This window comes from Diabrotica virgifera, chromosome 9 (assembly GCF_917563875.1).
Source record: "Diabrotica virgifera virgifera chromosome 9, PGI_DIABVI_V3a".
Lineage (NCBI taxonomy): Eukaryota > Metazoa > Arthropoda > Insecta > Coleoptera > Chrysomelidae > Diabrotica > Diabrotica virgifera.
This window is the reverse complement of record NC_065451.1, coordinates 48397326-48414308: the sequence shown is the minus strand read 5'-3', so window position 1 is coordinate 48414308 and position 16983 is coordinate 48397326. Positions and strand designations below refer to the sequence as shown.

General features: G+C 32.8%; 1 protein-coding gene across 4 annotated transcripts in view; it reads right to left on the bottom strand.

Moving 5' to 3' along the window:
• The window catches only part of LOC114340732 (nephrin), a 570487-nt gene that overhangs the window by 29235 nt on the left and 524269 nt on the right, over positions 1 to 16983 (bottom strand). For all 4 annotated transcript variants that reach the window (XM_028291502.2, XM_050661988.1, XM_050661987.1 and 1 more), the window contains exons 9-11: positions 15560 to 15862; positions 15077 to 15367; positions 1270 to 1557 (exon numbers count right to left, since the gene is read on the bottom strand). In XM_028291502.2, the coding sequence (XP_028147303.1) occupies positions 1270 to 1557; positions 15077 to 15367; positions 15560 to 15862 (882 nt within the window). The remainder of the gene's footprint in view (positions 1 to 1269; positions 1558 to 15076; positions 15368 to 15559; positions 15863 to 16983) is intronic.

The following is a 16983-nucleotide window of genomic DNA, read 5'->3' as shown; positions in this document are numbered from 1 at the left end:
TTCCTCTTTGTAGTTCGACAGTTTGATTGTCCCAGGCAATTTGGATTGCATATCCTGCGTATGTATTTACATATATGTATTTATGAGCCAATGCGATTTCGTTACAGTCGACTGATGTATTGTGTCTTTCCAAACTTGATGTTCATTGGAAATATCATCAAAACTAGTTAAGTTTCATGGTAGTTATAGGTAAAGTTGTGGTAAAGTCTGAAAGAGTATAAACAATAAAGCCTATAACAAATTTGAAGAAAACAGAGCTAAGACAGGCAACTCCCCGTCCACCATGCTTTTTAAGTTATTGTTGAGAGTGTTCCGTTGGTGGTTTACGGAAACAATTATGAAATTAAAATAAATGTAAACACAACAAACTGTCAATAATATATTTATTTGTGTCGGTAAAATAGCGTGATAATTTCTCAAAAGAGGGTTTGTTATTCTTTGCAAGTGTGGTGGTGTGACTATCCCGGGTGCCCGCTGTGACTATACTGAACGAGACCACAAACACTTTTATCTGTCTGATGTTCTACCATATGGCCAAATAGGCGACAATAATTTATTAGATCTGGCGTTTTAAAAGCTGAAAACATTTCTGTGGTTTTTAAGAAGTTGACATAAAAGAGGCTGGCCCTTTATCTGGTACCGTAATCTATGAATTTGTGTTTCCCATGAAAAGCCATTAATTTTTTCCATTCTGGTTTTGTATTTAGGAGCGAAATACATGTGAATTTTATATAACCCATATTATTTTCGTTTAGAAAAGAAAGTTAATATTTAAAATTAGGAATTAAAAAAATAATAATATAATAATTGAAACGTGTCGCCACAAGAATTTTACAAAAAAAATATGGGTTTTATAAATAATTTTAACAATTATTCTTGGAAATTTCACACTACAGCAAATCTCATCAAAGTTATTGGCGAACGAAGCACTCTAAATGCGATAGGTCGCTGTTTGCTTTAAAGAATACTTCTTTTTATTCCATATAACAAAAAGTGGATTCGATTTTATATTTTTCTCTTAAAACTTAAGCAGCAACCCTTGTAACACCTCAATAAAGAGAGCACGGATGATAAGGTTGCCATATTTTACTCCTCTGGAGATCTTACGTTGAGATAAAGTTTAAAGTCTGAATTTTAGTTAAAGTATATGAACAGCAAAAACCAAACTATTATAAAGCTTTACTGTTACTACATCGGAAAATTGAGAAGTTTTATCAGGGTAATAAAAGCTTTACGGCAGATTTTAAAGTTTATAAAGGAAATACTTACGTTTAACAATCAACATAACTTCTTTAGACGACGAGTTTCCAACTCCATTATTAACGATACATAAGAAATTTCCAAGATCTTCCCTTGTCACACTCGATATTCGAAGGTACGAAGTTCCGTTTTTGTCGTACATGACGGAGGTTCTGGCTGCAAAGTCGGGGAAATCGTCCCTTTTCCAAGTGATTGTGTCGTCGGCCAGGGGATTGCCATCGGCGGAGCACGAAAGAGTAGCGTCTTCTTTGGGGTTGGCGATTACGTTGCCGCTGGTCTGAACGATTGAAGCTGGATCTAAAAAACAATACAAATGACGATAAAATATTGCAAAACCTCCGGATTCCAAAGAATCGCTCTAATTTAGACGAAATTTTGAAAGTGAGTTTTCTTGCCTTCTTTAAAAGTGATATGACTAGAATAGGTGATCTTTGTTTTTAAGGACTAAAAATTACCCTTTTTACCAAAAATTAAAAACAGCAGATATAAGCGTTATTTAAATCCTAATTAAGTGAAAGATTGTTAAATAAAAATTTTTTTTTAGGAATGTATTTTATAGTTTATAATTATTTTCAAGCCTTAAAAACTATCCTTTAGGTAAAAATTTGTAATAAAAATATTTTGCAACTTTACATTATGTAATGATTAATTTTGTAATGATTTAAACTTTATTTTATGTATATAATTTCATTTTTTAAGAACTAAATAAATATTCTTAAATATTTTCAATCCTTATAAGCTACCCTTACAAAGAAATTTATTCAAAAAACTATTGTTACGATACTTTAATATTTTTAATGGTATTTTATGGTAGCTTACATTTATTTTGCTAATAAATCTACTTAAAATCCCTTAAAACCACCCTTTAAAAAATAGTGTATAAAATAATTATTTTCCTAATTAGTGCGGAAAGTGATAGTTTCACGCACGAGACTGCCGTTGACCCGAACGACGCGACAGCGGAGTTCGCGCAAGCAGTCGACTGCGGGGAAGACACTTTCCGCATGAGTTCTTCTTCTTCTTCATGTGCCGTGCTCGATTATCGAACGTTGGCTATCAAATTGGCTATAGTAATTTTGTTAACGGCAGCTCGGAAAAGGGATGCAGAGGATCTGTTATACCATTCTCTCAGGTTTTTAAGCCATGACGTTCTTCTTCGACCTGGCCCTCTTCTTCCGTCTACCTTGCCTTGTATTATTAAATGGAGTATATTATATCTCTCTGGGTGTCGCATAACATGGCCAAAATATTCAAGTTTTCGATTTTTAACTGTTCTGACGACTTCTGTGACTTTTCCCATCCGGTGCAAAACAACTTCGTTACGAACTCTATCCACCCAACTTATTCGTAGGATTCTTCGGTATACCCAAATTTCAAAGGCTTCCAATTTCTTGAGAAGAGTATCTGTTAAAGTCCAACCTTCGACACCGTACAAAAGAGTAGAGAACACATAACATCTCACTAATCTAATTTTAAGATTCAAAGTAATGTTGTTTCCACATAAAAGTTTCTTTATCTTAAAGAATGCAGCTCTGGCCTTCTCTATACGTATTCTAATTTCTTTGCTCATGTCCCAGTTCTCATTTAGATTACAACCAAGGTAGGTGATACTGTTAGTTCTTTCTAATTGTTCACCATAAGCTGTTACTACTTCCGGTTGTATTGGCGTCTTACTGACAACCATCACCTTGGTCTTTGCGGTGTTTAGCTTGAGTCCATATTCATCACACGTTGTGGTAATCCTATTAATCAGATGTTGAAGTTCTTCATAATTGCTCGCAATTAACACCGTGTCATCCGCATATCTCAAATTATTAATATTGACGCCATTCATTTTGATACCACATTGAGCATTATCCACTGCTTTATTGAAAACAAACTCAGAATAGATGTTAAATATTAGTGGGGACAAAATGCAGCCCTGCCTTACTCCTCTTCGTATTTGAAGTTCTTCAGACGTGTCCCAGCCAATCCTGATGTTTGCACGTTGATGCCAGTAAAGATTTTTGATAATGCGTAGGTCTTTATCATCAATACCCACTTTCTGAAGAATAGCAATCATTTCCGTATGTTTTACCCGATCAAATGCCTTCTCAAAGTCAATGAAACACATATAAACCGGATGTCCGACATCTCTGCATCTCTGTACCATAACCTGAATACTAAACAGTGCTTCTCTGGTCCCAAGGTTATTGCGGAATCCAAACAGTGTATCACCAAGCTGTTCTTCTATTTTTTGGTACATCCTAGAGTGCAAAATTTTTTTCCGAAGACACTTTCCGCATGAGTTAGTGTTGGATATTGTAAATATAGTTTTAGTAGACCACTCTGTAAAACCTAACAACTGTTATTAGAGTAACACATTTCTTATTATTGTAAAAAGTACATTCGCCAAATGAGTATTAAATGAGCCTTCTTTGTAGAAAGATGTGTTTTATTTTAGTAATTTATAGTTTGTAATATTCACCCTCAAATTAGGGCTAAAATATATTACAAAGTGGCGACGAGTTTTATGGACATTTGTTCTAGTATTACGAACGAGACTAGTGACTTTTTGTCGTAGTTAACGCATTTTTTATATTAAAAATACCGGACGTGCCAAAAACGCCATCGTATGTTCCGTTTACCGGTACCATTCAAGAGTTCGTGCCCGGTAACTCAGATTGGACAGTGTATAAGAAACGATTAAGTAATTACCTTGCTGCAAATGATATTAGTGACGAAAATCGGAAACGCGCTATTCTCTTAAGTTTATTAAATGAAGTATAAATTGTTGTTCAATATGTGTATTCCAGCCGAGCCAGAGATAAAAACGTTCAAAGAGTTGGTTGATTTGATGGATGAACATTTTAAACCGATTAAATCAGTGTTTAGTAACAGGGAAAATTTTTTTATAGCACGCAAAATGGCCAACGAAAGTGCCAAAGAATGGGCAGCACGTCTACGTAGTTTGGTAGTGTCGTGTGAGTTTGGTTGCGCCCGTGAAATCGAACAGGCGTTAGTGAATCAATTTATCATAGGCTATGATAGTGGCACAGTAAAAGATCGTCTCTACGAGGAGAAATCCACGGTAAAGTTTTCCGAGGCGGTGGAAATAGCTTCAGCAAAATCTGTAAGTTTTTCAAATTTACAAGTTGTAAAAAAGGAACCAGAAATCCATTTCGCCGGCGGAAGCTCTTCCAAATTTAAACAGTCAGTGCATGTTCGCGCATCTACATCTCAGAAAAGCAACTTCGACGCAGGAGGGAGGAGCCAATCTTCAACAGCTGGAACTTCCACCAAGACTAGGTGTTTGGTATGCGGACGTAAAAACCACAATTCAGATAAGTGTGCCTATCGAGAATGTTTTTGTCACATTTGCAATATAAAAGGGCATTTAGCACCAATGTGTTCAAATAAAAATAATAAATCTAATAAAACAGGTAATAAAAACAATTTTCTAGATTCTGAAGAATATTGTTTATATAGTTTACAATATAATACGAATCCTGTGTTAATAGATTTATTAATTGATAATGAGTTGTTTACATTTACGTTGGATACTGGCGCTAGCTATAGTGTTATTTCAGAAAGCTTTTATAATTTAAATTTTAGCAATAAAATTTTGCAGGCAACCTCCAAAATTTTTAATCTTTATAATGGGGACAAATTAAAACCTTTAGGTTTCGTTAATTGTGAGGTTAAATATAAAGAGAAAAATACTATGTTCAATTTGTATGTTATTAGTAAAGGAGGACCTCCATTGCTAGGTAGAGATTTCTATAATCTGTTCGATCTTACCATTTTTAACGTAAACGATTTAGCATTTCCGTCAGATTTGAATGATATATTAAATAAATTTCGAAATTTATTTTCGCCTGGTTTGGGTAAATTTACCAAAGGTGTAATTTCAATAAAATTAAAATCTGATTCTGTAAGTCCTAAATTTTTTAGAGCTCGTCCTTTACCATTCGTGATGAGGGAAAAGGTAGAAAATGAGCTAAACAGGTTACTACAACTAGGTGTAATTGAAGCTGTAGATTTTTCAAATTGGGGTACGCCTATTGTTCCGGTATTAAAAAAAATGGGTCTGTTCGAATTTGTGGTGATTCTAAAGTCACCGTAAATCCTTTAATAAAAATTGATTCATATCCTTTACCTAAAATTGAAGATTTGTTTACAAAATTAAACGGGGGGTTACATTTTACAAAATTGGATTTATCTAATGCTTACCAGCAGATATGTTTAGATGAAAAATCGAAAGAGCTTCTAACGATTTCAACAAAGTAACACATTTCTTATTATTGTAAAAAGTACATTCGCCAAATGAGTATTAAATGAGCCTTCTTTGTAGAAAGATGTGTTTTATTTTAGTAATTTATAGTTTGTAATATTCACCTCAAATTAGGGCTAAAATATATTACAGTTAGGAACAATATTATTTCTAGGGCCGTACGTTTGGAAAAAAGCCACAAAAAATAGAGTTATATCAATTTTTATTTAGAAGTGAAAATACACAAATTAATTATTTGACAAGGTTGTCAAAACCAAACTTTCAATATAATGGGTTACCACGACGACGATATTGGTTTCCATGACGACGATTCAAAACCATTGTAATTGTCTACTGATCTGACTTTTAAATATTATAATCAAGTATATTCAAATGGGAAATAAGCCACAATTTTACCTAAAAATGATTTTATTAAAATTTGTGGTAATTATTTAGGTAAAATTGTGGCTTATTTCCCATTTGAATATACTTGATTATAAAAATGCCACAAGAAAATAGCTTCAGAACAACTTTAAATATTATGTCAAAATAATTTTATTTCATCGAATTATCGCGCTAATTTCATTAAAACATGAACACAATAAGATAAATTTGAAATAAATTAGTAAATAATATCTAAATATTAGTTTATTGCATGTATTATAATATATTATAATGCTAAATTACAAGGTATATTACTTTCCCGCACGCCGTGCGGAAAAATTTACTTTCACGCACGCCGTGCGGGAAAGTGCCACTTCCGGTCACGAAATGCGTGCGTGAAAGTGGCTCTTTTAGCACGGCCGTAGAAAAATTATTGTTTACTATAATTTCAAATTGCTCAGTGTTGTGAGCGCAATAAAACAAAACCTCCTTATCAGTTCTAATATTATTTCTTCGATATTTGGTTGTTTCAACCCCCAACATTAAACCTCTAAAAATCACAATTGTAAAAAAATTTAAATACTATTGTACGTTATATGTTATAGTTTATGGTATATAGGAGTATACGTTTACGATTATTTTGCTGCTCCAAAATAGTTGAAAATAGAGCTTTTTATAAGCTCCGAAAAAATTGACAAAGAAACATAATAGTTATTTATGAAACAGTGAAGTATGCTTTTTGCGAACGCACGCGATTTTTAGAGCACGAGCGACAACGGAGCGAGTGCTATAAATCGCGTAAGTTTCATACAATATTTTATCTACGATAAACAAATAGAAAAAGCTGTAACTCTTCGTCACTGGAATTCATTTCTATTCTACAATTTTTAGAACTTTGACATTTAAAAATGCTAACTACAGTGGAACCCCGATAAGTCGACTCCCGATAACCCGGAAGTCCGGCTAACCCGGACCGATTTTCATCAGACAAAAATTTAACAAATAAACAATTTAACAATTTTATCAAATAAAAATGTATGTAGGCCAAATATTATTTGAGAGATAACCTGTCTGTATTCCTTTTCCTTTATTTATGCCAAACTGTCTTAGCATTGTTTAAAATAGACGTGACTATTTAAAAATTCCTTTTTAAAACAATGGGCTTAGTCTGTTCTTAAATAACAACATTGTTCCTTGTAACCGTATTGTGTGTAGTAGTCGTATTAATCACTTCCGTTCTGTAATCGTGCTTCAGATTGTGTTTGTGTGATTTTTGTCTACGTAATGGTAACAAAACGTAAAAATGTTGTAGTGACAATGGAAAAGAAACTAGACACATTAAGTAGGATTGATAAAGGCGAATCTTTAAAATAAATTTATTGCAGCATCATAATATGATATTATGATACCATAGGTCTGGATCCCGCGTATGAAAAAAAGTTGATTAATAGCAAGCTAAAAATTTGTTAATAGCTTAAGGGTGTCTAGTAGGATAAACTTTGATATATGGGAACACTGTAACAGGGGCAGTATTAATTGTGGAACAGGTCAAAAATTTGGAACGGTCAGAACACGAAAATGGCACATTTGTTTTGTCCGACAGAACAGACATAAACTCTCCGAACAGAGATTAAACTCTCATGCAAAAATCAGACTGCTATTTATCACCTGTCATAATTCCTGTCATTTGACATATTCTACATGTTCCACTCATTAAAACGCCAATTTGGTGATAAATAGCAGTCTGATTTTTGCATGACAGTTTAATCTCTGTTCGGAGAGTTTAAGTCTGTTCTGTCGGACAAAATACATGTGCCGTTTTCGTGGTCTGACCGTTCCAAAGTTTTAACCTGTTCCACAGTTAAAACTTCCCCTGTTCCAGTGTCCCCTATGTGTCCCATATATTAATGTTTGTCCGACTAGACACCCTTAAGCTAATAACAAATTTTCAGCTTGCTATTTATCAACTTTTTTTTCGTACGCTGGATCCAGACCTACCATATTATGGTGTCGGTACATCTCTACAGTATGACTGAGTTTTTTACCAAGAAATGAACAAAACTCTACACTCTATACAACTATACGTAATTTAGATGTGTACTGTGCATATGTATTTCATGTTTTTGTAATTATAATGGAGGTTATTTATTAATTTTTACTATATTCTCCGGCTAACCCGGATTTTCGATAACCCGGATCGGCCGCGGTCCCGATTAATCCGAGTTATCGAGGTTCCACTGTACTTTCAAACCACAAAGCTGCAACAAAAACGTCAAAATAACTGTCAAAGTGTGGACACGAATTTTTATTCTCCGCAGTTTAATAGTTTGATTTTAACGATACAAACGAGCAGTTCTCGGTGTATTGTGTGTTATTGTGTTAATTAGTGTTCCTTTTGTTAATTTTCTTTATTGTTTATAATAGGTAGGTTAGGTAAGTGATTAAAAAAAATATATAATGGATGAGACCTCGGGTGGCACTTCGCCACCCGAAAATAAGGACGCAGAGGAGGATAGGTATGTAAATAATTTTATAGATTTAAATAATAGATATAGAACCGAGGATAAAGGTCCATATTTTGTATATATTGAGAGTACTGATAAGCATTTGGGAAGAATTTTCCCAATCCGGATTGGTCACGTTTTGTTGACTGACAATTATATAAAATCCGATGTTCTTGATATCAAATCGATTGGTCTTAATCGCGTTAAAGTTATTTTTAAGTCTTATGAAAAAGCTAATTATCTAGTTAACAATAAAATTATGTCTAATAATAACTTAGTAGCGTATATACCTAAATTTTTTACACACAAGAAGGGTGTGTTGAGGAATATTGACACATACTTTTCTGAGGAATATTTAAAAAATGCCATAATATCTAATAAAGAGGTGGTTCAAGTTCAACGCATGAAACGAAAGGTAACAGATAAAGACGGGAATATTTCATATGTAAACAGACAAATGGTTATTGTTCAATTTGTAGGAAATGAACTTCCTCAAAATATAACAATTAATTTATGCAATTTCTCTGTAGAACCATATATATTCCCCGTTGTTCAATGTTTTAATTGCCTGCGATATGGGCATTCTGCCAAGCAATGTAAAACCAAATCTACTCACTGTCGAAACTGTTCTAGCCTAAATCATACTTCAGACTCTTCTTGCGAAAAATTCTGCATTTATTGCCAAAATAATGAGCACTGCTCTACATCCAGAGATTGTCCAGTATATAAGAAACAAAAAAATATCAAACAACTCATGGCCAGGGAAAATATTACATTTAAAGAAGCTGAAAGATTGCATGATAATCCATCTTATGCCAAGATTTCTACAAATAATAGATTTTCTGTTCTTAATAATTCCACTAATTTTCCCTCTCTGCCACTCCCCAGTACGTCCCAAACTCCAAATTCTAGCTTTTTGCTACGTAAACCCATTGTTCGAAATACTTCACCCAAAAGACAAGTGAAAAAACGTAAGCCATCTGCTCCGGAGTCTCCACCTATTTCTCCGTCTCTGCCTACTTCTTCCCATTTTCAATCAAAAAAAACCAAATCTTCACATAATCCCATCATACCAAATCCTCACAGAGATGACTTTATCCAATATAAGGAAAAACTAACAAGTCAGATAATAACCGTAGTTAAACACGTAGTTAATTCAGATTCATCCGAAACAAATTACAATTTAGAAGAAAATATTAGAAATATGATCTACTCTATATTAAGTCCTTCAAATCTAATTCCAGAAATCGATATTGAATCTTGTTCTGATGATTCAATCCACTAATAAGATAAGTACACCCAATAGTAAAAACATTAAAGTTAGCCAATGGAATATTCGTTCTTTCTCTAAAAACCATCCAAGTTTATTAAATTTTTTACACAATGATCCTGTAGATATTATAGCTTTATCAGAAACCTTCAAAAAACCAAACCATTCTTTTAAACTAAAAGGGTATAAGATTATCCGACAGGATCGTGCAAATGGCTTTGGTGGTGTTGCCATTGCAGTTCGCCAAGACATTAAATTTATAAATTTTCCTATTACTTTTGCATATAAAAAAGATTTAGAACTTTGCGCAGTTAAATTTCCGTCCTTAAATATCATACTAGTATCGGTGTATAAACCACCTAAATTAAATGTTTCTAAATCAGATTGGTCAAATATCTTTCGGCAATTTAATTCTCCTGTTATTTTCTGTGGCGATTTTAACAGCCATCATACACTTTGGGGATCTCATATTAATAAAGCTTGTGGTAATCAATTAGTAGAAGCCTTAGATGACAATAACTATGTTGTTCTCAATAATGGTAAACCAACTAGAATTTCTCGTCCAGAAGAGCTACCTTCGGCGGTAGACATTACATTTTGCTCTGCTAGTTTGGCTAGTGATTGTTGTATATGGGATGTCGTACCAGATGCGTTAGGTTCAGATCATTGCTTAATCAAATTTGAAATTATTAGGGATAGAGTTATAATAAATAAAAATCCAGCATCTAAATGGAATGATAAATTAGCTGATTGGTCTGCATACTCCACTATACTGGAAAATTCGTTAACTAGTACAAACCAAAATCTAAACTCCAATCTACTAAGCTTCTCTATTTTTATGGAAAAGGTCTCAGAGGCAGCATCCGCAACTATTCCCCTAAAAAGAGCAAGACAACAAGTAACTCAACGTCCAATATGGTGGGATACCGAATGCTATGATATGTTTCATCGCAGAAAAGAAGCCCTGAAACAGTATAAACGTGTCTCAAACTATACAAACTATTGTCAATATCAAAATGTAGCTAGTCAAACTAAATTACTATTTTCTAAAAAAGCTCGAGATAGCTGGATATCTTTCATAAGCAATATTAATAAAAACACGCACCCTACTAAAATTTGGCAATTTATAAAAAAAATATCAAACAAAGACTCAACGGGATCGGACAGTATATCAGCTGATATGGTGGACGATTTTTTTGAGTTTTTTATTCCCAAATTTGCATCAAATAAAATCGACTTCAGTAAATTCAATAGTAATGTAGCATGCAATGAATCATTTTATATGCCTATCAGTTTGGAGGAATTACGATTAGCAATCAAACAATCTAAAAGTACAGCACCGGGTTTTGATAGCATTACATATAAAATGATTGAATACTTGCCTGAAATTGCTAAAGGAATTCTTTTAAATATTTTTAATAGTTGGTGGTTGCAAGGATTATATGAAAAAAGTTTAAAAAAAACTGTAATTTGCTTACTTGCTAAACCCAACAAAAATTTAAGTCTACCTAACTCTTACAGACCAATTTCATTAATATCATGCATTACAAAAACATTTGAGAGAATTATCAAATTAAGAATGGAACTGCATTTTGAAAGTAATTGTTTATTACCTATTAATCAGTTTGGATATCGCAGAGGCAAAGGCACCTCTGAAGCATTAGCTCAATTAGTTTCCGACATTCAGAATGCACTTTCCGTTAATCTTATAACGGCATGCTTGTTTTTAGATATTAAAGGGGCTTATGATACTCTGGATATTGATATTTTAACTGTTCAGCTCATAAAATACGGTCTAAATTATAAATTCGCACAAAGAATCACAGATTTGTATAGGGACAGAGAAGTTTTCATTCGAGATTCAGAAAATCACATTTACGGCCCTCGATTATTATCAGTCGGAATTCCGCAAGGTTCAGTCCTAAGTCCAGTACTTTTTAATATCTATACTGCAGAATTGCATGACATGTTAAATGAAACAAATAATACAATTAAAATTATTCAGTATGCAGACGATTTCTGTATATACAGCAGCCGTAAATCATATAATGAGTGTTTATGCGATTTGGAACTGATAATGCAATGTATAAAAAGATGGTCTATGGCTTTTAATTTCACGTTATCCCCTGAAAAATCTAGCATCACCTTTTTCACTAGACATAGGTTAAGTTCCCCTACCAGTATAAATTTAAGTAATGTTGATATAAATGTATCCTCTCACCATAAGTATCTGGGCGTGGTTTTGGACAAAAAACTAACCTGGACACTCCATGTGAATCACATTATCAACAAATGCGAAAAAGGTTTAAACATGCTTCGTTGCATATGTAAAGCTAGATGGGGTGCCGACCCAAAGATAGCATTAATGTTCTATAAATCGTATATTCGGTCAATCATTGATTATGGATGCTTTTTATATGGTTCATCGTCAAAATCTAATTTATCAAAAATCGATCATATTCAGTATAAGGCAATACGTATATGTATTAGTGCGTTTAAGTCAACGCCATGTGCTGCAATTCTAGCAGAAGCGCAGGAACCTCCTCTAAACCTTAGAAGAGAATTCTTGTCTAATAAGTTTCTATTAAAGACCAGGACTTTAGACTCACATAAATTATTAAGTAAAATTAACAGTCTCACTGAATATAACTTAACAAATTCTTATTGGAGAATTAAAACTTCTCCCCCTCTTACAGATGCTTATCTAGAAACTAACAACTTTAGCATTAACACTAAACAAATATTACCCATATATAACCTTTCTATTGAGGAAATCGCAATCTTTCCAAAGATCATAAAACCTACATATAGAAACTTACCATGCCAAAACAATAAAATTATAAAATTAATCTTATCTGAATTTTCTAATTATAAATACATCTATACAGATGGTTCAAAAACATGTAATAGTGTAGGTAGCGCTTATTATGTTTCTAATATAAAAAGTGGTAATTCTTTTAGACTACCTAAATGTACATCTATCTTCACTGCCGAACTTTATGCTATTGAAAGAGCCCTAACTTACGCGGTTGAACAGAACTTTGGAGACACGGTTATACTATCAGATTCTTTATCTGCTCTTGAGGCAATATCACAACCAATAACCAAAAAACACAACAATGAGTTGTTATGCCATATTAGAAAGACAATCGCTCGATTTAAAAATAATAGTAGTGACTTGGTCTTTATCTGGGTAAAAGGACATGCTGGAATCAAAGAAAATGAGATAGTGGATGAAATGGCAAAGAATTCGGCAACTTTAAATGAAATAGTAGATTTAACAATCTCCAGCGATTACATTCCAGAATTGCATAAAAAATTAAGAAAGAAATGGGAAACTATTTGGCTTAAGTTTGTACAAACTTCGAGGAATCCATACACTTACATATACCCACAACTTCCGCAAAATATCCCACATATATTTGATTATCACGTTACTCGGTTTTATTCCACATCCCTAAGTCGCTTAAGATTAAACCATGGCAATTTTCCTGCACATTTAGCTAAAATAGGAATGCGTATCAACTCTCTCTGTTCATGTGATAACTACTCTACTGCAGATTTAAATCATATAATCTTTAATTGTGAACTTAATAAAAACCATACGAAAGCACTAATTGCTAGACTTCAGGAGCGGAATGTAAGTTTACCGCTGAATATTTCACATCTACTAAGCTTCAATACCAAAACTATTAATGATATTATCATACAATTTCTTAAAGATTCTAAAATAAAAATTTAATATGACATCTTCAATCTTCAACTTTCAAATATATGTGGCAAAAAGTTTATCTAATGCCATCCCCTCTTTGTGAACACACACACACACACAAAGCTGCAAAACTTTTGTTGTAATTCATTGCTCATATTGTCACCCCATGTGCTCATATCACCATGACAACGCGAAAGTTAAGGATTGTCACCCTGACAACTCGAAAGTTACAAACAGTGCGAAAAAGTAAATCCCATTTAAAATACATTGTTACTTCACGCACACTTTAAATCCTTCACGCATTGCTGTCTATAATGACAGTTTTCACAAACTAAAAACTTATACATAATATGACATATAGCAGATAAATGGTTTTTTAAAGATAACTTTTTTAATTTTAAAGATATTTCATTATTCTAAAAGTTATTTTGTAGGGAATTGTAAGGACAAGTTCTTAAAAATAGAACTTTTTGGAAGTCTTTAATTTTTAAAGCATGCAATTTAAAGAGCTTAGAAAAAGTGCTTCCCACACTTACATGCAAACTTAGAATGTTCATATTATTATCTCAATTGGTTTTATCATAGAAAAAACACTAAAAAAATGGAAAACTTTCAATAAAAAAATACAAGGTCTTAGTTTCCGTGTGTCTTTTTCATATTTCTTTTAGTCTTCAAGTAATTTTGAAAAAATGGAAAAAATTTATAAAATTTCAAAAAGTAATTTAAGACTAAATTTAAGTTTTTATTGAAGATTGTTTTAATTTCAAGTATTTTAAACTGGTTAAAATTTGAATAGATATAGGTAGGTAGTCAGTACATAAATAAAGCTAATTTTATATAGGATAATGCTAATTTTTATTTTTGTGGAAAATTCACTGATTTGAGTAATTTCTTTAATTTTTATTACGACATAATCGTTTTGTTTTTGTAATAGCGGCTATGTTTCATCCAAATCACTTTTATCTTAGCTGATTTTAAAGGTTTCATTAAAATATTTTAAAAAATCTTTGTACAATTTTTTCGAAAAACCTTTGCTTTTTACGTTATTTAGTTTTTTTCGAAAAACCTTTGCTTTTTACGTTATTTAAGGATAAAAAGTTCGATTCAGGCTTATTTCGAAAAAACCCAGAAAAAAAACCACTCGATTCGCCATTTTAAAAGGTTTTAGAGTTATTTTTGAAAATCCACTCAAAAACACGCATTTTCTATGCAGGAAATCATCGCGAATAACAGTTAAACTAACCGAAAAAGTCGATATAATATTTTTTGTTTAAAATTGAACTGTCTATCGATTTCCGAGGTTACTTTGAGGTTAAATAATTCCATCCCCGAGAAAGGGTGGTACTCACCCTTTAGGGCAAAAGCACACATCGCATAATATCACTTCCTTTCCTTGATGTTAGCTATGTGTATGCCAAATTTTCTGTTAATCCAATAGGTTCTTTAAAATCCTGAGCAAAAACCGTCAATAAGTGGACTATATTATGAATTAGTTTTTAAATGCAAAATTTGTGAACAAGACGATAATAATAATTAAGGTCTGCATATTTGCATATATTACGAATTTTCTTTAAAAATGTTTGCATATGTTCGCTAATTTTGTGCAAACATATGCGCAAATTTGCTTTGTTTTCTGTTGCACCTATTCCGGTCACTATTGATATTGACACATAATTATTCTACGTATTACTTACATTGCACAGTAATGTTAACCATTGCCACGTTACTTCCTTGAGAATTTAAAGCTTCACAGGTGTAGGTACCAGCATCATTCCTGCTCAATTTGGTTATATTCAAAACTGAACCATCGGACACTATTCGTTCGATTCCATTCGAAGAGCTTTGTTGCGTTATTGGCAGACCATCTTTGGTCCAGGTGTACGCTATATTTGCGGGATTGCCTTCTGCTTTTAACGAGATGATAAGGGGTTCATTTTCTATTCCAGTTACCGATTCTTCATTGTTTGAGTCGAATACAGGTTTATCTACAAAAAATGTTTTTTTATTTAAATAAAGATTTATGAGACATAATATGATAAATCAAATATATGAGACATTTATGTAAATTCTAGTACAAATTTAGTGATACCTACTTTAGAAAAAAAAGTAGCTAATATACTACACTATTTGCAGCAAATGCAGCAAGAATTTTCTTATCAAAGTAAATAAATACTTACATAAAACTTGTAGAGTAATAGCATCATGTACAGATCTCTGCAGTGCTTCATTATTCGCCTGACAAGTATACACTATGCCATTCATTTGCTCCGTAACATTTACTTTCATTTCTATGGTAGATACTGTACCGCCGTGAAGACCTTGTTTTGTCGTATTGATGTATCCTAGAACAGGAATACCTTCTTTCCACCAGGATAACTTGGCAGGTGGGTTACTTGAACTGGAGTCGCAAAAAAGTGTAGCTTCTTCATTTGGTTTCAGATCTTCAGGTTCTTGACGGATCTTAATGTGATCAGGAGGAACTAAAAATAAATGCAGTGTGTCAAAAATATACATCAAAAAGCTATACAATTTATGAGACCTAACTTTTAGATCTATTGTATGATAACAATATTAGATTTCATATAATTTCAGGGTGTTTGGTAGGTCGACGGAAATTTTTTAAGGGATAATAGGGGACGCCATTTGCAACATTTTTTGCTAATAATGTATCGGTCAAACTGTTAAGGTTTCCGAAATAAAGTTAAATTTGTCAATATTCGACAACCGTCTATTTCACGTTTAAAAATTATCTAGGCGAACTACCTCCCTGTTTTACGAATGGAATAAAAATGTAAACCTACAACACTGACTCTTCGCATACAATTTCCATCAGCTATCGTCATTCTCCGAACGCATAACAAACAAAAAACAATCTACCTGCTATGCTAACAAACAATCTACCTGCTATGAAGTGGTTTATTTTGGTTTATAAACATGGTTATTGTATGAGTATGAAAGGTGCGTTTTACTGTTTTGACATCCGAATTGTGTTTTGAGTTGCATTAACAACGAAGGGTTTTTGCAATCTGAGCAAGTAATACGTAAGGCATTTTGTATGTCAGGGAAGTATCTCGCTCAGATAATTATTTTTAAAAATAAAATAGACGAGCAGCCTTATTTTCGAATATTGACAAATTTAACTTTATTTCGGAAACCTTAACAGTTTGAGCTATACATTATTAGCAAAAAATGTTGCAAATGGCGTCCCCTATTCTCCCTTAAAAATTTTCCATCAACCTACCAAACACCCTGTATATTTCAGGCATTCAAATATTCTAACGAGTTTATCACTTCGTATCAAAATTTTTTTCTAATGGGTTCATCGTAAGATGTCTCTATTCAGTTGACTTATTCCATTATGTATATAGTAGTCATTAGTTCACATGTCTTGGGAAAACGCCTAATTATATCTTAAAAATAGATGGAAAGAATACAAAAACAGGGATACACCTCTTTTGCTATATGAAGATTTAAAATTTGATGTTTGCCTAAAAAAGTTTACTACATTGCTAAATTAATGTCTAGATACCTAATAAAGTGTTCAAAATGTCCTCAGTTGTTAATTTGACAGTATCCTAAACGACGGTAGAATGCGTATATT